Source organism: Homalodisca vitripennis, unplaced genomic scaffold, assembly GCF_021130785.1.
Source record: "Homalodisca vitripennis isolate AUS2020 unplaced genomic scaffold, UT_GWSS_2.1 ScUCBcl_3334;HRSCAF=8809, whole genome shotgun sequence".
Classification (NCBI taxonomy): domain Eukaryota; kingdom Metazoa; phylum Arthropoda; class Insecta; order Hemiptera; family Cicadellidae; genus Homalodisca; species Homalodisca vitripennis.
The window spans coordinates 4,107-31,369 of NW_025779466.1; the positions used below are offsets into that span (position 1 = coordinate 4,107).

The 27,263-nt window shown below is 32.9% G+C and overlaps 1 protein-coding gene across 1 annotated transcript in view; it reads right to left on the reverse strand.

Annotated features, from left to right (window-relative positions):
* Positions 1-372: 372 nt before the first annotated feature.
* The window catches only part of LOC124372484 (neprilysin-2-like), a gene marked incomplete at its 3' end in the record, with an annotated part of 32,517 nt that continues 5,626 nt past the window's right edge, over positions 373-27,263 (reverse strand). The window contains 8 exon segments of the mRNA XM_046830886.1: positions 373-469; positions 780-923; positions 1,153-1,308; positions 5,641-5,858; positions 9,164-9,340; positions 10,552-10,757; positions 12,917-13,055; positions 15,315-15,421. Of these exon segments, the coding sequence (XP_046686842.1) occupies positions 373-469; positions 780-923; positions 1,153-1,308; positions 5,641-5,858; positions 9,164-9,340; positions 10,552-10,757; positions 12,917-13,055; positions 15,315-15,421 (1,244 nt within the window).

The following is a 27,263-nucleotide window of genomic DNA, read 5'->3' on the forward strand; positions in this document are numbered from 1 at the left end:
GACTTTTTGAAGAGGCATCACCACACTCCGCTTCCAGCTGGTAGGAAAAGTTCCGTTTCTTAAAGACACGTTTATAAGGTGAGTCATTGCACCAATGCAGTAAGGACTCAAACCCCGAACCATTCTTATGGATATTCTATCCGCAACAAATGCAGTGTTTGTTATCCTGTTAATTTATTCCTTAACTTTATTCTGTGAAACGGGAGAAAAAGCAAAGGAAGAACTTACTTCTATAGTTCTATAGTTGAGATAAATTGAGATATATGGAGGCAAATAGCGTTATCTCTGGAAGGCAAGCCCAAATTAACTGTGGCACACTGTAAAATACAGTTAATCTCTATCAATACTACCAATTCCTTGAATATTACTTACCCCTTTATAGAATTCTTCAATTTTGTTTATATCCTTAAGCTCATCAGGATAGCCAATATGTTGAACAACTTGAGATGCCTTGTACGCGGCTCGTTTTCTGGAAATTGTAAGTCAATAATTTTGTAACGAGTTGTGCATTATTGGTTCAAATGTTAATAATTTCTAGTAAACCCCAAAATACTAACTTATCAACAAAATTCATTGGTATTACTCATCAAAGGAAAAAATTTATGAATTACTGTTGTTAGTCTTATAAAGGTTATGTTATTGCAAGTAAGACAACACATCTCGTCTGCATAATACTTGTACAGAACACACTTGAACATACTTTACCCTTTACCCAAGTATAATACGTTGGTCGTTTTTAGGTATACCTTCTCGGAAGTCTTACGCAGCTAATTACTTACTTGGTTTCTTCATCCATCCAGTCTAGTTCTTGAATGCCACGAATCATCTCCTCACGTATCATATTGGTCATACTCAGAGCTAGCTTTCTGGAGGTGTCATCAAAGTATCTCTCAACATACATTGAAGAGAGGGCCAGTGGAAGTCTAAAATAGATAAATCAGCTGAGAGAACAATATATTATTATTTATTTTAAAATTTACTAATTGATCACTTAGAAATATCCAACGTCAATCTCACAAACAACTATTTGGGAAGACACCACATATTTGACAATAGAAATCTAAATCAGCATAAAGTTATCCTGCAAGCTTCTGTTTGTATAACGTTTATTGAAGGTTAATTGAAATATTTAAGATGATGTTACACACTAACCTTTTAGCGACTCCGATACACTCCTTCCAGCGGGGCTCTCGCTCAGCGATCCCTTTTGTGGCACGGCGATATTCCATCTCCCTATTCCTCATCTGTTTAGTCAGAGTGTCCGTCATACCACTAGCGGCTTGCCACATCATGTAGTTGGCAATAACTCTAACCACAGTAAAAAATTAATTCTCTCTCCTTCGCCCCCCCCCTCTCTCTCTCTCTCTGCTATCTTGTAAGTTGGTTTAGCTCAGTTTAGACAACAAAGAATCAGTAATGGTTTATTGTCAGAATGGAAATGTAACGCAGAAGGAGTTCCGCAAGGATCTACATTATTAGCTCTATTGTTTTCTTTATACATAAATAGAATATGTGATTCTTTAATTTTCACTAAAACAATGCTTTACGCAGATGACTTACAATTGCATATTCATTCTTCTCTAAATAGAATACTTGATACTCTTAATTACTTGACTTCAGATTTAAGTACACTTTTTCAATGGTGCAATAACCATGGCAACTTAATATTGCAAAGTGTAAAACAATAGTCTTGGGTACATTTAGATTATTAAATACAATACATAATTAAAATATTCCTAAAGTCATAATTGATAATATTGAATTAGCATATGAAGGGTCCAGGGGAAAACGATCAAAGTCCACTCTCTTTAGTTTTAAGAAGAAATTAAAACTAAGTTTATGTCAAACAATAATGGGATAGTAATATTTTTTATGAGCTTAAAACATATTTTTTATACACGTCAATGTTATAAAGGTAGTAGATTAAATAAAAAAAAATGTATTACTAAGGAAACATAAAATAGGTAAATCTTTTAGGTTAAGTACAAACTTAACAATGGATAAACGATCAGAGTCCAACTTAAACAGGAGAATAACGATCAGATTCCAAAACCATTATTTGCCAAATCTTGTTTACTCGTCACAATCAGATCAATCTGATTCGCCACTGTATATTTCTTTTGCAAGAAGTGTTTAATAAAATACCTGTGCTGCTGGTCCACAGAAACGTTTCAGGTGCATGATATCTTTTATTTTACCTCGACGTAAGGGTAAAGGCCATTGTAGAGGAGGCTGAGGGTGTTCAAGCTGTAGGGTGGTAGTGGAGGAGGTGGAGGTGGCTGCTTCAGTTTAGTCTTTTTTTCTGTTTCTTTTACCATTTCTTTAGGTTTTTCTTTTGCAGTTTTCGTATTTTTTTTCTGTTTCCTTCACTTTTTTTGCTGCACTCCAATTTCAGTAAAAGCGCCCGTATATGTGTTTCTATAAAGGAAGTAACCAGGTTTTAATTGTTCAACTTTAAGTTCTCGTAAAGGGCGGGTAGGGAAAGGACAGTCCTTTGCAAAATATGGCGATAAGTGGTCTGTCCAATTTTGAAAGACATTTTGTTTGCAGTTAACTACCTTGAAAGGTTCAGGTGTAGATCGAGCGTTACTGATGTCATTTCTCCAGTCATCGGGTACTTCAAAAGGCGCTTTTTGGTTTATTAGCGCCATGTTTTTATCACACTCCAAATAGGAGTGTCCTCTAATAGGAAATATAATTGACACACTATCTAGTAACTTCATGTGGTGAACAGCGGTGTACAGAAATCTCAAAACAATAGTTTTTGTTCTGCCCACCACATGAATCAAAAAGAATTTTGAGATTGCGAACTTGTGGGTTCATAATCTGAGTGAAATAATGTTAAGTATTGATGTTACATCATTCGATCCTGTTTTGCCAATAGTTTCATCATATGTGTAAAATACAGACTTTCTACTTGATAATTCATGTATATTAAAGGAATAAAATGATATATTTCTTTTGTAATAGACATCATTTGTACTTAGATTGGGCATTGGCAGATTCTTTTGGTAGTCCATAGCAATACAAAGCTTCTCATTTTAATTTCTATAAGCTTTTAGAGTAGATCGTTTAATTTCATAAAACTTCTCAGCTTTTGTTTTGTGAAGCTGGTTGGCTATCTCTAAGGCACGTTTCTCCTTTGTTAGGTTAGCTATTTTCTCCTCAGCTAAATCTACCTGGCCTAATTCTAATTCAATACGTTTCATATTGGCTTTATGTTCGTCACACGTACTACACGTATCAGTCCGGGGGTAGCCAAAGCTGATGTTGAAATTCGTGTTAAATACGTGACGGTAGGTCTCATATGAGACTTGAAACAGTTGGTTGTCAGCAACGTATAAGTCATGCATTTTTTTAACGTTCAATTCTTCCGACAGATATATTTCGGAACTATCGTGTAAGCTATAATGAGTTTTACGACTTTTAATTGATTTTATGTGTTCACAGATTTTCTGGAAGGTATCAAGTTTTAGTTTGTGAGGTCGGTTTAATTGTTTACCCCCTACCATCAATGGGAGCCATTCCTCGAGTTACCAATGCCTTTTTTAGTGAGATAGTACGCCTATTTGTTATACCATTAGATATATATATATATATATATATATATATATATATATATATATATATATATATATATATAAAACCTTTATGGCAAACAGGTACTTCAACTACTTTCACTTCCCTTAGAACACGCACTTTATATGAGTAGGAACAGTCATTTTTGTTTCACTCAGCTTGGTATAGTCTAGGCCTACGCCTCTCAACTTCATGAACTGATATTAAGCCACCCAAATGCGCATTTTGATCATCAAATGTTGGCATAAGGTTTAGATCTGTTATAATCTGTTTTCTCTCAGCTTCAGAAATCACAGTGAAGCATTGAAATCTTTTAAAATTACATGGAATACCAGTAACTAAAGATTGATTTCTAATCCGCTTACTAGCATCACTAATTCGTCCTGTGTTCTTCCGCTTTTTTGTCAAGTTAGATGACACTTTACTATCCTCCTGTGAATCACTTGACATAATTATATTTCACAAGTCACTAGTCACAACACTGGTACTTACGTCTAAAAATACTAAATGACTTTTGCTCCAGTAACTATAAGTAAAATTGACATAACCTCATCATATGAACATAGTCTCACCCAGACAACAACAAAAAGGGCAGTGCTGCCAATGTGCGCAGTGGACTCTAACCGTTACTTCTCTGCTGCACAAAGACTGTGATCGTTTTTCCCCAATTGAATATGGACAGTCATCCGTTCTTCCCCTTTTTTAAAAAACTTTCTGTTCAATTTAAATGTACTATCATCATTTTTACCCTGTTTCCATACTGCCTTGTTGTAGAGATCAACAATACCTTTCAGAAAATATAAATATCTCAATTTCTTCATTTTTGTAACTTTGATCGTTTTTTCCCCTGGACCCTTCATATGAAGACACAGTAAAAAATCTAGGTTTACGAAAAATTAATAATTGGTCATGGTCAGATCAAGTAGGTTACATACATAGAAAAGTGTTCCTATGTTTATATCAGTGTAGACGTTTATGTTTTTATCAAACAGAGAAAGATGTTAGTTTTGTCATTAGTATTTCCAATTTTGATTGCGTAGTGTTGCTTTTTGTGATGTAAAAAATATTCTTTATGTAAGTTACAGAGAGCTCAAAATGCTTGTATAAGATTTATTTTCAAACTAAGATTAGATCAACATGTAACTTATTATTATAGGCAATTGGGTGTTATGAAAATAAAAGAAAGATTGGAGTATAGTACGCTGTCTTTAGCTTACAAAACACTTAACAGAGAAGAGCCAGGATACCTATATGAGAAGTATAAATTTATGAGAGATGTACATTTACGCCAAACAAGATTTGGTTAAAGCACCTTGCAATATCCTTTACATAGAACAGTAATATATACTAATTCTTTTCATAGTCAGTCAATTAGATTATTGAACTCATTGGAAGATAGTATCAGGAATTGTAATAGTGAAAAACTGTTTTTGAAAAAAATCTAAAGTATGTTGTTAAAAAGGTGGGATGATAATTTGTGATAACAAATAAACAATTGTAATAATTCAATAGAGAACAATTGTGTAAGTAAAAATGTTGATTTTGATTATAAGTTAATGTAGATGTAGAAGCTAAAGTTATATTAAGAATAATAATCATTATTCTAGAATTATCTGTTTGAATATACATTTTTGTTGAAAATATTTTAAACCCAACTCATGTATATTTGTAAATGTATTTTGTACCTGTTGTGATGGTAGATTGGACCAATGGTCCAAATCACAGCAGGATAAATAAATAAATTTCAAATCTCTGTCTCACACACACAAAAACACACACACACAATTTAAATACTTAAATTAATCCTCAAAATGAATTCTTTTAAAATTCGATCAATTCACATTTCTTATTTAATTTAAGTAAAATGGTTTTAATTGATTTCTTATTCTAACCGCATGATTTGTAAATATTTTGGAAAACAATTCTATATTGAGAAGAATAGTCTTATTAAATATACTCTACAACTTAACAAAAAAATCTGTTAGCTCATAAACGACTTCTTGATCGATAAAACCAAAATGTTACCAGACTATACCCCTTTCTATACATATTACAACTTACTCATCAGAGTACTTAAGTAGGAACACCTCAAGCTTTTTGAGGAACTCCACTTCTTTTACGAGTATCTGCTCGTTTTTTCTGAGCTGCACAGACGCTGGCATTATACTTTCCAGAAGTGCTGCCCAGTCTACCCACTTGAATTCTGTTATTAGGTCTTCCAGGTCGTAGGAATTGTACATGCGTTCCAATTCCCGCCTTTGTTCTTGTGGTATTGTTATCTAGAAAATAAAGCACTCTTATATAAGGTTATAGCAGTTGTGATTCAGTTTATTAGATTCACGATAGAGGATATTATCGTAAAGTTAGTTAATACCATAATTGTCAGGACTTTACGAATATTCTAAATTAATAATTATAAGTCATTGAAACCTCCAAAATTTTAGGGAAAATTGTTATCGCCTAAATATGTTATTATCACTACTGAGTATAATCACCATATAATTTGTCAATCACTAATGAATTCATCCCGGGGCGATTGTTTTTGTATTAAAATTTATCGTCTTAATTGTTGCACTCCATATTTTTAATTACTTTTAAACAATACATTACTTTTAAGCCATAAACGCAGTAATGGATGTCTGAATTTGAATGTATTATTATAAATAATTACTATCCAGAAGAAAGTGTTTTAATGTTCACCGGAAGTGCGACGTGACACTAACGTCTATAGAGGTTTATAAATGTAAAATCTTTAATTTACCTATTTACTGAGTGTGGCGTCCTTATTTGGGTAGATCCACAATATTATAGTCTACTGCTCTTACAGATAACAAGTTATGGTACGAATTGCCTTTATGAACAGAACTACTGATGTGGTCTGAGTCGATGGTTTTCCTTATATATCCACTTTTATTCAATGTGCTAATATTTTTTTTAATGTGCTAGAATTTCAACTAAAATAATGTAAACTTGACAATGGCTGTCACTGTAACCATCCGGGGCAGACAATAATATTTAAGACTAAAAATCATTGAAATTCACGAAGGTAATTCATTTCATTGATATGTGAATTAAAATGAACTTGTGTAGGGTGTCTTCGATGCCCAGGGCTCCTGGCCAGAAGTATTTCCTTCCTACTGTTACGGGTTTGAAAAGAAATTTTGAAATGAACTGAGATAATTCTCATTATGTAATTATACATAGAATGTATTGTTACGAGTTTGATTGAATGAAACACTCGGTGCATATTGAGTCCACTAAACATTTGTTTATTTTACAAATCTTATATATATTTCAAATAGGCTAGAGTTAAATATACTACTTGCTTACCAAATTCACTGTCACTAATTTATTTTGACACAATCCACTGTGAGCTAAGTTGACTATCTACAGTTCAGACTATATTTAACACTTTCACACTCAATGGTTATAACAAAACTCCAGCTGTCACGAGTATTATCACTAGTTTCTGTCACTTCAGGAGTTCACTTCTGCAGCTCAACTCGACTCGCTGCGTCGCTACAGTTCCTTATAAGACCACTGGCGCTTCCAGAACCCACGAGACGAATGGAGGAGGGTCACAGCACCCACCCTTAGCTCAGATAAGAAAGAGTGGTGACGGTCGGATTAAAGAAAACCGACCCACCCCACTGACCGCTCCTCTTCCAACAACGATATTCTTCTTTGTATATGGGGTTTCCCCGTTTGTATAGAACATTCTTCCACACCCTCTTAACAGTATCTTAGTGTCTGTCTGTCTGTTTGACAGCATGGTTATAGCCAAATGCATTGACAGATTGTTTTTACTGTATATCCATATGTGTATAAATGTGCCCAAATTTATTTATATGCATGAATTACAGAAGATAAATTTATATATGTCTAAATAGCACTCATAAAATAATCTAATGAAGATAGATGGTCACAGAGAACGACTACTTAAGCAGTATAATATAATGACGCTCCTGCACCAGTGTCTTAGACCAATAGTTATAAATTACTAGGACGTCAAAGTTTTAAATGACGAATTGTTTATCATATCCATTCTTAAGAAAGCATGGCAGAACAAACTTTAAGACTTGCAGTTGACAATACTCTTAAATTTTTTTCTTCAACCATAATTTTATCAGTACCTGGAATACATTAGGCCTTTCTAAGCTGTATTTGTGACTAGTTAACGTCCAAAGTTAATCAAAACATTTTTCAGAAATAGAGAAAAATGTTGAACTTTGGAAAAAGAAATTATGAAAGTCCGCTTATTTAGGTTTTGTATACAAAGCCCAACTATTACAATTTTGTACTCATAATAACACATACCGAAAGGTTATCCATAACTTCACCGAACATGATCCTCAGATCGCAAAAAACACCCCCGTTCCAAAGTTTCTATAACAGCGTGACTCAGAACTTTTATGTGTGTGTGTACTTACCACCTTAACTAAAGTTGCAAGGTATTTTACATTCAAATGTCTTACACTATATATTCTTTGGTTTTATAAAAACGTTATAAAAACAATTATTGTTCTAAAATATAATAAAAATTGTTTTGCTTTTAGTACAATTTTAATTGTTGAGGGATAGACTGGCTGGAATAGCTACGGAGTGTGTGTGTACTTACTACCTTAACTAAAGTTGCAATGTATCGGTTATTTTACATTTAAATGTCTTACACTATATATTCTTTGGTTTTATAAAAAGTTCTACAAACCATTATTCTTCTAAAATATTATTAAAATGCTTGTGCTTTGAGTTCTATTTAACTGTTGAGTGGCAGACTGGCTCCAATAACCACGGACTGTGCGTACTAAATACATTTACCAAAGTTGCAATATATGGATTATTTTTCATTAAATTTTCTTGAGCAATATGATCTTTGGATTTACCGTTATAAAAATCATTTTTCTTTTAAATATTAGCAAAATGCTCGTGTTCGGAGTAATTTTAAGTCAAAAGTTTAAAATGATAAATTGAAGATTTTTTAGGTGTTTAATAGATGTTTAAAATAAACTTTATTAGTGTAAGAATACGTGCAAAATTTTGTTAATGTATTTGTAATGGTTTTAAAGAATCATAAATTTAAAAAATCCAGGAACAGGCCCATAAAGTACCCGAAAAGAGTTCTGAAACACCTTATCATACTAACTTGACTGTACATAAACCACCATTATCATCAATACCGCCTTACTTACAACTAATGAGTGTGCCATCGAGTGTTCACCAGCTTGATATTGAATTTCCTATACAATTTATGTACATAATCTAACATTGGAGAAGGATTTAGAGTAAATTGACTGTGTGTAACTTACCTTTGCTAGCTCTATCTCGAACATCAAGCTCTCGTTGAGTTTCACTTGTGCCAGACGTCTAACTGCCCCGTACATCTCCGCTATGTCAATAATAATCATTGGAGAGGGTTTTAGAGGAGACTGACTGTGTGTAACTTACCTTTGCTAGCTCTATCTCGAACATCAAGCTCTCGTTGAGTTTCAATTGTGCCAGACGTCTATCTGCCCCGTACATCTCCGTTATGTCAATAACAATCATTGGAGAGGGTTTTAGAGGAGACTGACTGTGTGTAACTTACCTTTGCTAGCTCTATCTCGAACATCAAGCTCTCGTTGAGTTTCACTTGTGCCAGACGTCTATCTGCCCCGTACATCTCCGCTATGTCCACCATGTAACTGTAGTAGGCCTGGACTATGGGGTTGCTCAGCCCCTTCACTAGAAACTCCCGTGACAGTCCCAAGACGGCCTGGTCAATCTGGTCAGTAAATACACCGGTAGTAAACATTTTGTAATTTCAATTTGTTTTCAAATAACTTCTAATCTTAGTATTTCAGCAATTTCAATTAGATATGCACTAACGTACGAGCCCTATAGTTTGAAGTTCAACATTGATTATGGATAACTTGAAACCAGTTTAGGATTATGAATAATTACCAAATTGGTACGTCTCAAAAAATGAAACACAGCGTTTCAACAAGTAAGATTTGCTCTCTTCCTTCGGCTGCTAAAGTATCAGACATGAAGGTTAAGAACTGTTATAACTTGGGCATCAAATTCTGATTTGTTCTTAAATTGTTTATGTTTAGTGTGGTGGTGGATTTGCTTTCAACATACCAGTTTACTGTTTTCGAATTTTTATACTTTATTAACTTTAAATTTTACGATTTCTAAGTTCAAGATGTGAGCGGACACCAGTCTTGACCGTGAGTCTAGCATTGGAGTTGCATATGAAATACAATTTTCTTTCATTTTAATTCCACTTTTATTTGGATATAACAGGATATTTTGGATCTACTCATGTTTTATATAATTAATAGTTAGGCTGTAATTATAGTTTAATATTTGATAGAATTCAAGGTTATGATCAAGAGTCAGACATTTATAACTGTGGCTTATATTTAACTATTTATTATTGTTTTTTTTTTTACCTTTTTGTTGATTATTTTTTAACTTATATTTATTACTAATTCGCTGTTTTTTATTACTTATTTTAACACTGTTTGTTATGTAATTATATATGTATACATTATATTAGTGCTATTAATAATTTATACTCTTTTTAACTTATTACATGTAAAAGTGGTGTAACTCCGCTGGAAGAATAAATAAATAAGTGTACAATCTACAAACATCGTAGGAAAAACATTAAAAATACCAAAGTTGCCATCACTTTAAAGCTTTCAACTGTAAAATATCACTACAATAATTTCAACTTATCTGCACCTGATAGCTTAAGTACTTCAAAGCTAATGCTTTCAAACGGAAATGAACATACCACGTAATGCTTTCCTAAAAAGATATGTGATTTACTAACACTGCGGCCATTCCATTATTGCTTAATTATTGAAAATATAATATTTTTATTCTTTCTGTATTTTAGGAAAATTAAATGAAAAAGTAAGAATTGTCTCATATTTTCTTCTCTTATACTATTCCCTAACCTTTACGTTATACACAAAATCACACCTGGATGACACGTTTGCTGGCATTCTTTAGATCTACGGATACGTCTATCTGGAAGAGACTTCCGCCACCGATAGAGAGGTTTCTCAGTCGTATTTCGGTGTCCAGGAAGCTCCAGCCAAAGTGCCTCCAGTTTCCCAGCACCGGCCAGCCTCCAGCAGCCTCCAGCCTAGATACCGCTGGACTTACTCCTCTGGCATCTATCTTGTCTAAGGCACCGAGAGTCAAATATTAAATAGTGTTATATAATACATTAGGTTTTGCTATAATATGCGAGTGATGGAAAGGTCATTAATAAAACATTGATCCAGAAATCATATATAATCTGTATTATACGAATATATAAAACATTTGTTTAGTCAACTGTATTAGTATTTATAATTTTATTCTATATTTTTATAATTGAAAATTCTTAATTTAAATTATGTATTAGTAAATTTTGTAATTAGTATATATATATTATAATAATAAATATATATATATATATATATTTATTTATACCTATATATATATATATATATATATATATATATATATATATATATATATATATATAATGTAATTTTGTTATAAATTAATGAATAAAACCGTTCTAAAACACAATAGAATTTTAAACCTCATTAATACACTAACAAAAGACAGATATATTTTATACTACACTTACCAAACAGACTGTTTGCAACATAAACAATCTATTTATAATTAATTACTTAGTAAGTTAATTTTAATCTTAATTATAATAATTTAGAAGTTTAATATACATATTTATTATGAGTTTAATGTAACTAATTGCAATTATTTGACATATCATATATGTTTATATTTAAGCTTTGAATTTTTTATAGCCATTTTTAATATGTTTTTGTATTGTATAAATACAATATTGTATACATTGGACAAGTTTTATAATTTAATAGGTACAACATAGAAAATTGCAACTAAATAATCAGTATATTTATGAATTAATTTCGATACAACTATTATACAATGAAGCTATAAAAGATATCTTATCATTTTATAATAAGAAATATACTTTAAACATTTATTTTGTAAAACATCAAAAATGTTGAAATCAGATAAAAAAAACAATCTATAATTAACTACACAAATGTAAAGCAGTGAATTTGATTATATTTCACATAGTATAGTTTAATTCAACGTTGTGTAGTTTAAATTCTTGTGAAATTGAAATAGAATAATAATTCTTAAATCTTAAGTGTTCAGAAGTATTTAATTTGCACTAAATATTATTCAAGTACTAAATATCGACAATTATACCAAGAAAACGTATCATAACCTACTATTTTTAAATCTAAAACATGAGAGAGGTTAACTAGCAGAAATTACAGAACCCCTAGATCTTATAGATCCTTGTGAACTTCGAAAACTTGCAAAAATTTGGTGATTTGAGATCCAAATCATCAATGATGACCATAACGGGTAGAAAGGCCATCTATATATTTGTGAGTAAAAAGACGGATAACTGGAGGGAGATAATGTAAACAAATCCAACAGTTCGGTGAGTAATAAACTTTCCTGCTATTATAAATTTATATAATGTTTTATAAAAATGAAATAAAAATTTAAATACCTTTATTATACATGGCAATCTGTAGTAAAAAAACTAATTATCAAGATTTGTGCACAAATAAAGAGTGCGGAGGAGTAAAAGCCTACAAAGGTTATTAACTAATAATTGAAAATTCAATGTTTAACTGTATGTCATTTAATGATTTAATTATGCTGTGGCTAATAAAAGAAATTGAAACTAAATGCATTGATGGTGCATTGGCTACTATGAACTTAATTACACTTAAAAATACACAAAGCCAATACATAAAAACTTTAATTTATGTGAGGCCTTTCAATAGCATATTTGTGTTTTAAATGTAATTAAGTTAAGTGCCTTCGTATTTATACTATTTTGAAGTAAATTTTAAGTGAAATGAAAATTTGATATTTATTATTGTAGTAATTATCAGTGAATATTATTAACACAGTCATATATATATATATATATATATATATATATATATATATATATATATATATATATATATATATATATATATATATATATATATATATATATATATATGTATATATACACACACACACACACACACACACACACACACACACACACACACACAAACACACACATTTATGTAGAAAAAATAATTACAGTTATATCAGGCCTAAAGTATTATTAAATGTTTATAACCATATTTATTCTAGTATGATACATAAATATTTTTCATTGTCACTGGAAACTATTACTATGCTTCATCCATCCGTTCTAAAATAAATGAAACAGGCATATAAGCTTGTCAAAGTACTTATGGCAATTTAGTGCACAAACGATTACCTTCATCCAAACACAGGGAAAACAAATGTTTCATTGTCTTGTATGGGTTAGGTTCATCTGGTGTTGACTCTTCGAAAAGGATAGCCTTCAACTGATCTTCCACTATTTCGTTAACTTGGATGAACGAAAAGTTACTTGACTGAAATCATGTTTTAACCATTATAATAACACTAACAAGATATTTACAATAAAAATATTGCTTATGTTTTTATATCTGGATCATCAGATGTTTATTGTCAGATAAACAACCAAATATTATAGATGTTGTAAAAACGTGACAAAATGTAAATTTCTCATTGATATATTGAAACGTGCCTGAGACAGTTAGTACTATGTCATAATGAGATACATTTAATGTAAGGAAGTTTTGTTAAATTTTTATATTAAACTTATCACTACAAGGAAATAAAAATTCATTTACACCTAATGTTACACGTACCTTTGTGACACTTCCGAGATAATCGTGAAAGGCATTTACTACTTTAAAAATTAAAGCCTCATCTTGGGTTTACAGTCGTGGCAGAGTAATCACTCGCAATTATCTTGTGCGCTTTTTCAAACAAAATATAATATTAAATTTAAATACTACTAATCCTATGCCCGTCGTGTCTTGATTAATTCACCTCTGTTCCATTGTACAAATGAGATAATCTGTGTTCTGTTGAATAACATAAATAAACCAAAACCGGTTTCAAATATTAATACGTAAATTTTAATCTCAGAAAAAATACACGTTTATAACCCATAAAATACAAGTGCACAGAGTGCATTGGTAGAGCAAATGCATGTGTAATAAATAAATGTTCTATTGTTAAAAACTTTAACGATGTTAAATAATTAGGAATAAATGTTGATTCTTATGTCAATTGCAAAATTCATTCAACAAAATTAATAGAAAACGTATCAGCACACTTAGATATATTTCTATTTCCCACAGAACAAAGCAGTACAAAGATCTTGAGAATTATGTACTTTGTCATGGTACAAACCAGGATTGGATATGGAGTGATCTTATGGGGTAATACATATGAAATCTCCCTAAATATTATATATTTTCAACAAAATTATTTTATAAGATTAGTTTAATTTTAAAATAATTTAAGCCCTCATTCCCATTATTCTTACCACAAAATGTTTTTAAACTATCTATTCTTGTTCAAAGTTCTGAAATTGATTTATGATAAAAGTAAAAATCTTCCCCAGAACGAAAATACTTATGAGCTATGGCTGAGGTATATCAACCTCTATACAGTTTCTAAGGAATGCAATTCATTCTTCACAAGAACTTTTAACTTTATAGAACCTAGAGTTTTTAGTGAATTGCCAGAAATTACAAACAATTCAACTAATAGAAAAATATTCCTTTTAAAGTAAAAATAAATTTTTGCTTGATGTTGACTGATTTTGAGCAAATACTGCTCATACAGCAATGATTATACACTTTTGAACATGTTATATAATTGAGTCTTGAGATTTATTTTGGATTATAGTTATTTTTAAAGGTGAAATGAACTAAAACAGTATTAGCAGGAAAAAGGGTTATTTTATTGTTAATATTTTACATGGTAAATTTTAAGTGATACTTATATTTTTAAGTAATGGCGTAGATTTATATTTAGTGTTAGACCGCACTAAAAGTAATAATTGTTGTTTAACCACTCATTAAATATTGTATTACTAACGATGATACCTCTAAACAGGCTTAGCTATAGATGCCCTAAATTTCCTCAAATTATGTGCTGTATATATTGATATTTAGTTGTAGAATTAGCGATTAATTGAATATTTTACTTATTTGTTTGTCTACAACTGTTAGTTAATTTAATTTATGTTTCATATGTCAGAACATCTGCAACATATAAAACATATGTTCTAGATGTGTGTGTGTGTGTTCGTGGGTTGCTTTTTGGTAAACATTATTATGGAAAATAATACATGTTTCGATATTAAAATAAAAGTAAAGGATTTAACATGAGAAATAAAGTCACCGGAAGATGATTTTCGAAACGCCACGAATACTTGAGATAGGCTACTTGCTAGGGAGGTGTCGCTCAGCAGTCGCGCATCCAAGGAGCCGCCCCACACTTCGTTGCTTGATTCGGTTATCTAATTCTAAGTGATATTTGCTTTAAGACCTTGACAAGGCCATGGTCACCCTATCGGTGGACCTTTTCAAAATACAACCGGACTAACGTAGTCAGATTTAAATAAGTTAATTTTTTATATTGAAGTTTAAAGTGATTAATGTGTACCATTTATGTAAATCTAATTAGAATAATAGCCGTAATAAGGGTTTAGATTAACAGTTTTAAATAAAGGTTATTTTAAAATAATACAATTATATACATATAAAAGTGTGTATACAATTTGTTAAAGTTAGCTTACAAACTGGACGTACCAAATAATCACGTAGTTCTGCAGATTCCAGGAATTTCCCGCAAGCAAATTTGTAGAAGTCATCGCAGGGCCTGACAGACGGATCCATGTAATTCAGGATTCTATCGGCTGACAAAAATCAATGTAAAGCTTGTTAGAACAATTTTATTATATATATATACTATACTATAAATTATATTAGTTTATACATTTACTATATATAGTAAATACATATACAGGGTGGTTATAAATTATTGTACACATTTTAAGATTGAATAAATAAATAACCAATCAACTTAAAAACATGGAAATTGTTTTATTAAATAGCAAATTTAAAACAGTTTTATTAAAAATGAAGGACAAAAAGATTACTGTTACTCATACTTTTACAAGGAAACTAAACTAATTCCACGTGCTCTCCGAGGTTTGCACGCAAAGTTTGTAGTCTAAATTCAACCTCACACCATGTGTTTCTGAGCATTGCTGGAGTTATGCTTCCAATAACCTCTCGAACTCTGTTCTTGAGTTCCTCAATATCTTGAACTTTTTTGGCGAAGACTCTGTCCTTGACATAGCCCCACAAAAAACAGTCTAAGGGTGTAATGTCTGGGGAATGTGGAGGCCAAGGAATTGGACCATCCCGTCCAATCCAACGACCAGGAAACGTGTCATTTAGGTAGTCACGTACTATCTTACCCCAGTGTGGAGGGGCACCATCTGCCAGTAAACATTTGGTTGTCTATGCTCAATATGCGGTATTGCAAAAAGTTCAAGCATGTCGAGGTATACCTCTTTAGTGACTGTTCTGCGAAGAAAAAGGGTCCTATCACTTCATCTATAGCCAATGCACACCAAACGTTTATTTTAGGGCTGTCTCTTTCTTGTTCTCGAACATTATGAGGATTTTAAGTACCCCAAATCCTACAATTGTGTCTATTCACCTTACCAGAAACATGAAAGGTTGCTTCATCAGAAAAAATTACTTTTTTCAAGAAACTGCTTTCTCCAATGTTTATTGTTTGTTCTTCGAGGTCAAGTAATCTAACAGCAAAATCGTAGCGTCGAGGTTTATCGTTAGGTTTTAGTTCATGTAATAACTGAATTTTGTATGGATGGAGCTTAAGGTGTTTGTGCAAAATTTTTAAGACTGTTGATCGAGGTAATCCTAATTCCAAACTTGCACGCCGAGTATACTTACCAGGGCTCCTCGTAAACAATTCTCTTACTTGATCAACAATAGCTTCAGAAACTGGAGGTCTACCAGCACCATTTCTATGTTGGACACTTCCCGTCTGTTCAAACTGCCTATACCAGCGTTTTATAGAATTGTTACTCGGAGGATTGCGGCCATACTCTAAACGAAACCTTCTTTGAACAGTTAATACAGATCTGCTTTCATGAAACCAAAGAACACACCTTGCTTTTTCTTGCACACTAGCCATTTTGATACTGAGGGAGGTTAGTTTAGTGTTTGTTTAGTCAACTGTAATTAATAGCTGGTGTGGAAAGATCCATTGTTGACCAGCTGACTATGTCACAACACAAGTCATTAAGAAGAATCATACCTTACACCCACAGTTTAAGTGACATTTTTACTTTCTTTTTATAACTACTTTTTATAATTATTGTAATGTGTACAATTATTAATTTTAAGTCAGTATATAAAACTGTTTTAAATTTACAATTTAATAAAACAATTCCCATGTTTTTAAGTTGATTGGTTATTTATTTATTCAATCTTAAAATGTGTACAATAATTTATAACCACCTTGTATATTAATATTTGGTTTAAACGCATTGCTTTTAATAAACTATGTTTGTGACGAATGAGAATTTTTGTTCTTGTTAGAATTTATAGGTTTTGTGGTACGTAAAATTGTGTAACTATTTGATCATGATATAATTTTATTTTTCTGGCGTTTCTTTGTGAGTCAAGTTCAAGAGCATAGAAAAGGTGATGATAGCTTAAAAGCGTATTTCCAGCTTTTAAAACGTATTAATTATTAAAACTTTAAAACACTCTGTCGATAATTGCATGCTCTTTTGTGCTTTATGATAACATTTCAAGACCAACTGAACATCGAAATAACATCCTTGTTAAGGACATGAGACCTTCTTAAAATCATGCCGTCTGTCCTGTGATAATTCGATATAAAATTCTAAGAATGAAACTAGATTCCTCTTGGTCTAAGACAAATATGGTTTGGGGGTTTTAACAGTTAATACTATAGAAATAAAGTCCATAATATGTTAATTATTTCTCATTACGATACATAACGTATTTCAGCATAAATACGCTTTGAAATCTTGTACCTATTTTTACTCTTTAAAATTCTTTCTATAGTACCCTTTGTAAGGTTTTGTAGGGTTGGTTTAGTTTTAAGATTAAGGTTGTGACATATTTTTGAACAAGGGTTGCTGTGAGAGGATTTAATAATAGGTTAGATTGGCAGTACAAATACCCTCAAATGAACCAACACATTTATTTGTGACAACATTTCATTAAATTGATTAATGATTGCGTCAATCGACATATTAAAGCACAAAACTTAATGTCTTAATACTTTGAAGACATATTTAATATTAAATTATTCATTACAATAATTTATTTTGAATTTAATTCATTATAACATTACTAGTAATTTTGTAGTGTTGCAATAATAATGAGTTCATGGACTAACATGAGAAACTTTCTTTAAAATAGCTAAACATTTACATGAATTTATATTTTCGAAATTGTGAACATTTAAAATAGATATGGAATTGAAAATGATTAATGAACCCTAAAATATACTAAGTTCTTAAAATTACTTACATTTTATTCACATTACACTTATTACGCCTAGAGATATTTTTCCGCACACGAACACAAACACTCCCGAACTTCACTTTTCGAATTCCCGGCCTCTACTTCCACCTCTCCTCCTTGTTTCTTCAGTTTTGATGTTCTTCTCCCGCCAGCTCATTGACCACGCCCTCTGCCAAATCTCTCCATCATAATTGGTGAGTAACAATTTTCCATATCAGCATGGCTGTCCCTTACATTGTCGCACGGTTTTTTACAAATAAGCATTTCTTGTTGTTCACCATTGGGCGTCTGGGCGGATGTGCGTATCTACTTACATCCGGAGGATGTTTGTCTCGAATTGCAATACGAGACTTCCTTTCCAGCAACTATCTGTACATCTATTCTATGAATTTTATTTTACTAATAATACATATGTCTTACATTCCCCTGGCATTAATGACGATTCTACCTACGAATCGTACTTATAGTCTAATTAAGGTTATCCATTGGGTAGTCACGTTCATGTACTGTAGGCTTCAGGAATTTTATTTTGATGTTGTTAATGTGGATGAAGTAGAGGTCTATAAAAAGAAGTAGTGTTTATTATAGAAGTCCAGGCTAATAAAATGTACAAAATGAGTTCCATGTTGTATTACTATGTTTTTTGTCGTCGTGCTTTAGCTGGAAGTGGTGTTGTCTTTGTAGATTGTGAACAAAGCAGGTGAATGCGCAGTAGCTCGGAGAGTAGGTAGTGTTGTTGTGTTGAGAATGCTGTGTAGACATCTTCCTTGTTGTCTGCCAAGTCATGTATTTGGTGTTATGTCGCAATGTCACAACACCATTCGAAGAAATCTCCGACGAACGTGAGCGACCTTCTGTTTCTATCTGGTTGCTGTCTTTGGATGAATGGGAGGTGTTCTGCTACCATTTGTTGATGTATGATGGTTTGTAATGTGGAAAGGTTGTTCTGTATCTTGAAATAGGTTTGGGAGTTGTTGAGGTTTTTAGGGCAGAAATTTAAAGAGGGTTCGTTTTTAGGTAAATTTTGCTGTGTGTGTTGAAAGGAATTTTTTATGTAATAGGGATGGAAACTGATATAAGGTAGTGTCTGAGGCATTGGAGTAAAGTACGCTCCTGTGAAGATTTGTACTAGAGGCTTATTGGGTTCTTCTATGTTGTGGGTTGATGTGCTGGCAAGGTGGTCGAATGAGGCATGGCAAGTGCTGTGAGTAGTAGAAGGAAGTGCTGTGAAGACTTCATTTTTCTCGTGGGTGGTCGGGATCGGTTAGAGTGCTGTAGACTGGTGTCTTGTAGATTGGTGTCTTGTAGACTGGTGTCTCAGGTTGTAGTTGGCTTTTTGGTGTCGTAATTCTAAAACTTAATATCTACAGGTTACATATACATTTTAGTTTAATATTTTATAATTAATACACATTTATGTCTAAGGTTTTTATTTACAGAAATCTTTTAATGACCTCTCGATGGTGTGTCGTATTTCCCTAGCTCTATGTAATAAATGTTTTTTACTAAGCATCTTAATCTTTAGTGTTCTTAAATAAGGTTCGAAATTATGTTATTTTATCATATTACAAAACGATACTACGCACCTTTGTTTCTGAGGATATGTAATAACCCTTCTTTGTGCTTATTGTCCATAGTCCCATTATTATGATCATAATATATGTTGCCTAATCAAGGCTGTATAGTTTGTTAATGAGCAATATTGCCGTGTTAATACATGCAATTTAGATATATGCTACTTTCCTTCAATGGTATATTAGCTATGTAATATTTAAACATGTCATTTAAGTCATTTACATGTCATATATTGAAGTATTTTGTTTATCCTAGGATTATATAATACAGAAAATCTACGTCTCTTTTTTTGAGATGCATCTCAGGAATATTGAGTCCTTGTAGGGTATATTATTTTAACACTGCTATCTACTAACTTAAATAAATATGATATATGTAGTACACTTTATCATATTTTATATTCTTTATTACTAGGCTATGTATACACGTATCCCTCAGGTAAGTATAATATGTACGTTGTGTCAAGTTAGAGTACGCTTTGTTATTGTAGTAAACGAGTACGTGGGAAACCTTACTTGCATACTAAGCTGTCTGAACCACCAGGGCCCTTGGCGACCCAGACCGCTGGGTACAAGGCAATGCCCCCCTAGTCATAGTCACAACATAGTCGGTGTAGTATAGCGTGGGAAGTTAGTTGAGTTAGCAGAAAAACTTATCTGCCTGGGAGACATACCAGAGTCACGGTCAAGTCTTACTAGCCAGTCTAAGTACGGTTACCGTGGGTTACAGGCTCTGCTCGTGTCGTGTCGTGTGTGCTGTGTTAGTGTCCTGTGTATTGGGATTATCTATACCAATATCTTTGGTACGTGTAACCTATCACTTAATCACTAAATTACAGTAAAACCTCACATTAAAATACAAAGTTAGGCGTTTTAATTTCTAAAACTTTTATGTCTTTATTCTCTATCGTTTTCCGACACAACATCGAGATTTTAATATACATTTTTATTTCTGTTAGACTTACTTCAGTGACTCTCAAGGTTATATAACGTTATAATGAATCATTCAAACCGTAATCAAGATAACCGGTCTCTCAACTCCTGGAGTATAATACCTATTCTTTAAAGCGATTTCTTGCGTGACTATGTGGTAGCTTTTTAACCTCATATATTATGAAAGTATTGGGAAGATACTTTTCACTCTCTTCAAATTTTACTACTAGGCAGTGAGTGCACAGTTGATGTTCATGAGAAATATTGTATATTTTATTCTTGAATATTTTATTATTGCTCAAGGTCCCTTCATATTTGTTTTATATTCTCTTATAGAATAATTTCATTCTAGCAACATGTATTGGTTGTTCTGTTAACCTTCCCCTGTGGTAAATTTCTACTGCATATGTCACTTCGTTAATTATTTTTTGACAACGAAAGGACCTCTAAATGGTGTTTGAAATTTACTATATTTTTTTTGTGTGGTCTTTCGGGAAATGGACCAAGACTTCATCGCCGGGGTTTAAATCCAAATGAGTTTTGTCACGGTCAAAGTATTTCTTTTGCGCTTCCTGGGCTTTTTTCATGATTTTCGGCATATCTTTGCGTATTTGCTCTAAATTTTCTATATTTTTCCAACACCATTTTTTCGGGATTAACTTGTAAATATATACAATCAGACGGTAAGTTAGCTTCGTAACCAAACATGAGGTAGTGCGGTGTGTAGCCTGTTGAAATGTTTACAGACGTGTTGTAGGCAAATGTAACTATTTGTACATATTTTGACCAAGTTTGGGGTTTTTCCACAACGTAATGAGATATTGCCTTTATTAGCGTGTGTTGTATTTTTCAACCGCACCTTGTACTTGTGACATATAAGCAGCGCCTGGCCTTTGTTCAATCCCGAGTGCATTTAGTAACTGTGAAATTAACAGAATTCATAAAGTGTGTTCCTCTGTCATGATTAATAATTTCTAGGAAATCCAAATGTGCAGAATAGATTTAATAATTTTTGCGCTACTGTGTTCGCATCTGCATTTCTACAAGGGACGCAAATGCCATTCTAGTGCAGGCATCGGTTTGCAACTAGGATATATTTGTAACCATTACTTTGTGTAATATTACCTACAAAGTCTATTGTTATTCTGTCAAAGGGTTTTATGGAGGGTGCAATAGGTTGTAGTAGGCCGTAATTTTTGTTCGTTTTTTGGCCTACGTAGTTGACATTCTTCACAAGTTTTTGTATATTGGAGGATATCACGGTACATATTCGGCCAGTGATATCGTAATTTTATTTTTGAAGCTGTTTTGTAATGTGATAAGTGTCCACCCGTGTAGGGGTTGTCATGGAATATTTTTAATATTTCTTGTGTTTGTTTTTGGGGTATAGCCAATAAGTTTCTAGTTTCTCGTCCGTTGAAAGTTTTGAAATATAACAATCCATCTATTTCTTCGTAATGTCTTGAAGCCCGTCTGATTTTTTTATTTACCGCCTCAGGTGAGATCATCGCAAGGCGTATTTGTTTCAAATAACTGTCTTGAGCTTGTAGTAGGGGTAGATTTGTCTGTATTAAAGTATTGACAGTTAAACACACGTCCGTAAATTCTTCATCCAAAGGTTGTTCTAAAGGATTTCTGCTTAAGGCGTCTGCTAACACGTTTTTTAGCACCACGTTTATGTTTTACTACAATGTCGTAGTCTGTTAATGACAGTGCTAATCTGTGTTTAATCTAGTGGAAGTGTGCTTAAAATTTTTATAAAACTGTAATGCGGCACAGTCCGTATAAACTGTTGTTTGTCTACCAAGCGTGAATTCTCTGAAGTAGTTCACAGCATAGGTTAGCGCTAACATTTCACGTTCAGCATTGCTGTAACGCATTTGGGTATTTGAATATTTTTTTGACATGTAATAAATTGGGTACATTCTATTATTTTCTTCATCTAACTGTACTAACGCTGCTCCGCATCCAATCAAACTGCTATCTACATAAATGTGTGCTTCCCTGTTGTCCTTCCATGTGATAGTAATGGTGGGTTTGTCAAAATTTGTTTGATTTTTATAAAAGCCTGTTCACATAGATCCGTCCATTTAAATGCCATGTTTTTAATTTGAATCTTTTATTATCTCAGTAAGGGGTTGTGCTATTTTGGCATAATTTTGGATGAATCTGCGGAAGAATCCTGAGCATCCTAAAAATTGTCTCACTTGCCTTACACAAGTTGGTCTTTTAAATTCGGTGATAGCTTCTACTGACTGTTTTTGGGGTAAAATGCCTTCTCCAGATACCTCGTGTCCTAAAATGTTTACACTTTTGTAGAGAAATTTACACTTTTTTGTATTTAGTTTCAAATTAGCTTTTTCTAGTTCTTCTAATATAGTTTCTAGATTATGTAAGTCATTTTCAAATGAGTCACCATAACAAATTAGGTCATCTACGTAACAGATGACTTTATTATTAAAGGTGACGGTTTAATATCGCATTCAAGGCTTTACTAAATAATGTGGTTGAAGTTGAAAGTCCCATCGGCAGTCGGCAAAACTGTAGAAGGTCTATCCGGAGTTTTTATGGCTAGGATATGCCTATCTTCTTTCCTAACCTCCATGGAATAAAATGCATTTTTAAGGTCTAATTTTGTAAATGTGTGCGCTTTGTTCAAAGAGCTTAAAACCAGGTTTACTGAAGGAATGGGGTGGGCATCTGTTTTCAACTGTGCATTAACCTTCCTGAGATCAGCTACCATTCTGTCGCTTCCATCTTTATTTTTCACTAAAAATACTGGCCTTGCATATTCTGTGTAATCCTGACATCCCTCTAATATTTTTTGCTTGTACTAAATCGTCCAATAATTTGTTTAATTTTTCCCTTTCTGTTTTACTCTGCCTATACGGTGGTGAGTTTACAGGTTTCGTATTTGGTTTTAATTCGAGTTGAACAGGAGGTAATGTTTGCAGGAGTTAAATCGATTACCTTTGTTGTAAATATGTGTCTGTATTTTTGTAAAACGTCCAAGGACTTGTTTGTGTTCTTGGAGGGTTAAATGTGGTGAGATATCAAATACTATGCCGTCCTTATCTGTCAATATTGTTTTTTCCTGTGTCACTTTTAGTGGGATGGTGTTCCAGGGTAGGCTGTGCTTCAAGAGTTGGGTAATGTATATGTCCTATCGTAGTATGTGCGGGTATCCTTTTTGGGAAATTTGATGCGTTATAAATATTTACAATTGTATCTGTACCATCTTCCCCTTCTGTAAGATATGCATGACATTTCTTTTTTATCTTAGATTCCTATCTGTTTCGATGGCTGGTTCGAGACTCTATACCTTTTAAAGAGCTAATCCTAATGTGATTCTGATGTGTGTTACCTGTATAATTTTAGTGATTGTGGGCTGTTACCTCTGTATTACTTGCTGTACTTCTAATTCCTGTGTGTTTTTTTTAAAATTCTTGATGTCTAACTCAAGTATTACTTTGCCAACTGTTCATATGGCGTTTTGTTGAACCCAAACTGTTAATAGGTATATGGTAATCAATCTGATATTTGGTATTTTTATTTATATTTTTAGTTTAACTCCACGCAGTTCTGAAATAGGAATATGTTTCCCTACCAATATAGGGCTGTTTAGATCAGGTGTCACATAAACGTGGTCTTCAAGTATTTACTTTGCCAATTTTTTATGGCGCGAATCTTTGTTGAACCCAAAACTGTTAATGGTATACCGTTAGCCGATATCAACGAGGGTATGTTGCTAGTATTTAATTTTGTTTCACAAAAACTAGAGTCTGCTCTAATAATGTTTATGTTACATCCTGTAGCTATAATGCAGGGTACTGGATGTCGAGGGTTTGTGGTCAAGGCAAGGTACGTCTATTGTTAGGACAGGTTATCTTCTTCTTGCGTTTTATTTCGCAATTAAATATGAGTTCATAAATATCCTCTATAATAAATGTTTTATTTTTCCTCGGTCTGTGTTGCTCTATGTGATTTGCAAAAGTACTTATCTTCTGTTTCTTCTGTTGCTCTATGTGATTTAAAATCTGTATAGTGTCTATCTCAATGGTTTCTTCCAATCCAGTATGTGTGTTTTACCTCCCCCATACTACAATCTGGGTCCTGTTTTACGTGCGCTACTCCTTTTAATACACTAGGTTTTATCTGTCGTGGTGAAATTTTCTGAGACTGCAAGGTTTCTTGTAAAGCTGGGTTTATTTATATTTGTTGTCCCCGAGGGGTTTGGTTCACTTAGGGTTGGGGTTGGATTGAACGCAGATTTAAGTTTCATGGTGTCTATAGGCTTCTGCATAATAGGTTGTTTAAATTTCTTGCATCTTCTTTAAGGGTGGGAATTCTTGATTATAATCTATGGCTTTAAATGTCACTTCTGAACTGGTCTTTCCAGGGATTGATAGTGGTAGTACTTTAGGGTTAGTTGGAGTAAATGTCATAGACTTTATACATTTGTAAGTTTGTCGATTCCTTTGGTTAAGATCTATGGTGTTATTTGTTTTCGCTTTTGATAAGGGGGAAGTTCGGTAAGGGTTAGTGTGACCTCCCCCTATTTCCCGTTTTTTTTGATGATTTTGTTTATAATAATTAGACTTGTAACATGATTCGATATTGTGGTTTGTTCGCTTGCAGTACCTGCAGAACAGGTCTTGTGTATTGTTGTTTTAGGTGCCAAGCGGTTACTTTGGGGTTGAGAAGTTAATGAACGTTGCTTGAACCAACATTGTTCAGTGTTATGGTTGTCTTTACGGCAAATAGTGCAATAACCTATTTTGTCTAGCAGGTTGTATTTGGGAAGAGGTTTTGTCTTCTCCTATCACTGAAAGTAACGTGTTTAATCATAGGTGGCCTTTGGGTTTGTTTGGGGTAGTTTGGGCTTTCCATATGTCTATTCTGGTGAGGACTAGCTGTTCTATCATATCTTGGCTTATATTTTGAGTTTTCATACGGGGATGGAGACCTTTCGTACCTGTGGTTATGATTTGAAATTTGGTTTGTAGTTAGGGTAGCTACTAAATTGGTTAGGGTGTTAACTTCTGCTTGTAGTTTATGGATGATGTTTTGTTCATATAAGGGTGTACTATAGGGTCTGTTTTGCTGCAACCCTATTGTATCTTTCTTTGTTTTTTCATTTGTGTTAGAACTAGCTGTTCTGTAATTTTTTAAATTAGTCTCTAGATCACTTAAGGTGTCGTTTTTTCAGGCCTATAACTCGTTCACAGATTTCTGGTTTTAGTCCCTGTATGATAAAATGTATAATTTGCTTGTCCTGTATTGTAGGGTCATATCTTTCGGCATGTTGTTAATATATCTAAAAAATAGGTTAGTGTTGGCTCGTTCTCTCCCTGTATTTTGTGTTCTAAAATCATTTGTAGACTCTGGGTTTTGTGCTAATGGAGTGAAAGCCTCTATGAAACTTTTAGCAAGATGATCCCATTGTATAACTTCCCCTCGTTGTTTTTGCTTGTATATTTGAACCAAGTTAGTGCTGTGCCTGATAAATTGCGCTGGGAATAAATTAACTTTAGTGTTGTCTTGTCCATCTGTTTGAAGTTGCTGCCACTAGGAATTTTGTCTAAAATATCTTGTGGATTTTCGCTCTGGAGACCTGTGTAAGTCCCAGCAGATATTAACGGTATGTTTTCCCCATGGTTACTGTGTTCGTTCTGTCAGGTAGTGTGAGTGGCTCGTAATGTTGTGCTAAGGTTGGGGGTGCTTGTGTCTTGATGTCCGCCTCAGGGTTATGTACTATGTCGTATAAATTTGTTCTCTGCACTAGAAAATCCTCGATTGTAGCTAGATCCTTATAGTTTTCCCTGTCCTCTTCACTTAGGTGAGTTTTTCGTGTAGTTAAATTATTAAATATGGTTTTAAATATTAGGGTGACTTGCGCTTATACGTGTTAAGTTCTTAAGTGCCGCTAGGATAGGTCTGAGGTCTGCTACAGTGTCTGTGTCTCTAGATAGAATTCCATTTTCATTTAATATTTTTATTATGTCACTTTTGGAAGTCCTATATGTGTCTAATGGTATTAAATCTTCACGTAGTATGGTTTTCCATTTAATTATACATGTCCCATTGACGTACCTCGTTTAGTTTACTTGGCGTTACTCTAATTACGGGTTTGAAAATATTTTTGAGTTATTGGAAATTTAATTTGTCTTTTAGGTAAATGAGTGGTTTTGGTCACTGAAGTAGGCTATTTTAGTTAAATACTTTCTTATAAATATTATTTAGTTCTAATTTATACCTAGCCTATGAAACTATGTGCTCGCCCATGTGAGGAATTTGAATGCCAATCGAGTTTTTAGCGCCTCCACCATGTAAGGTTTTGTAGGGTTGGTTTAGTTTAAGATTAAGGTTGTGACATATTTTGAGCAAGGGTTGCTGTGAGAGGATTTAATAATAGGTTAGATTGGCAGTACAAATACCCTCAAATGAACCAACACATTTATTTGTGACAACATTTCATTAAATTGATTAATTGATTGCGTCAATCGACATATTAAGCACAAAACTTAATGTCTTAATACTTTGAAGACACATTTAATATTAAATTATTCATTTACAATTTATTTTGAATTTAATTCATTATAAACATTTACTAGTAATTTTGTAGTGTTGCAATAATAATGAGTTCATGGACTAA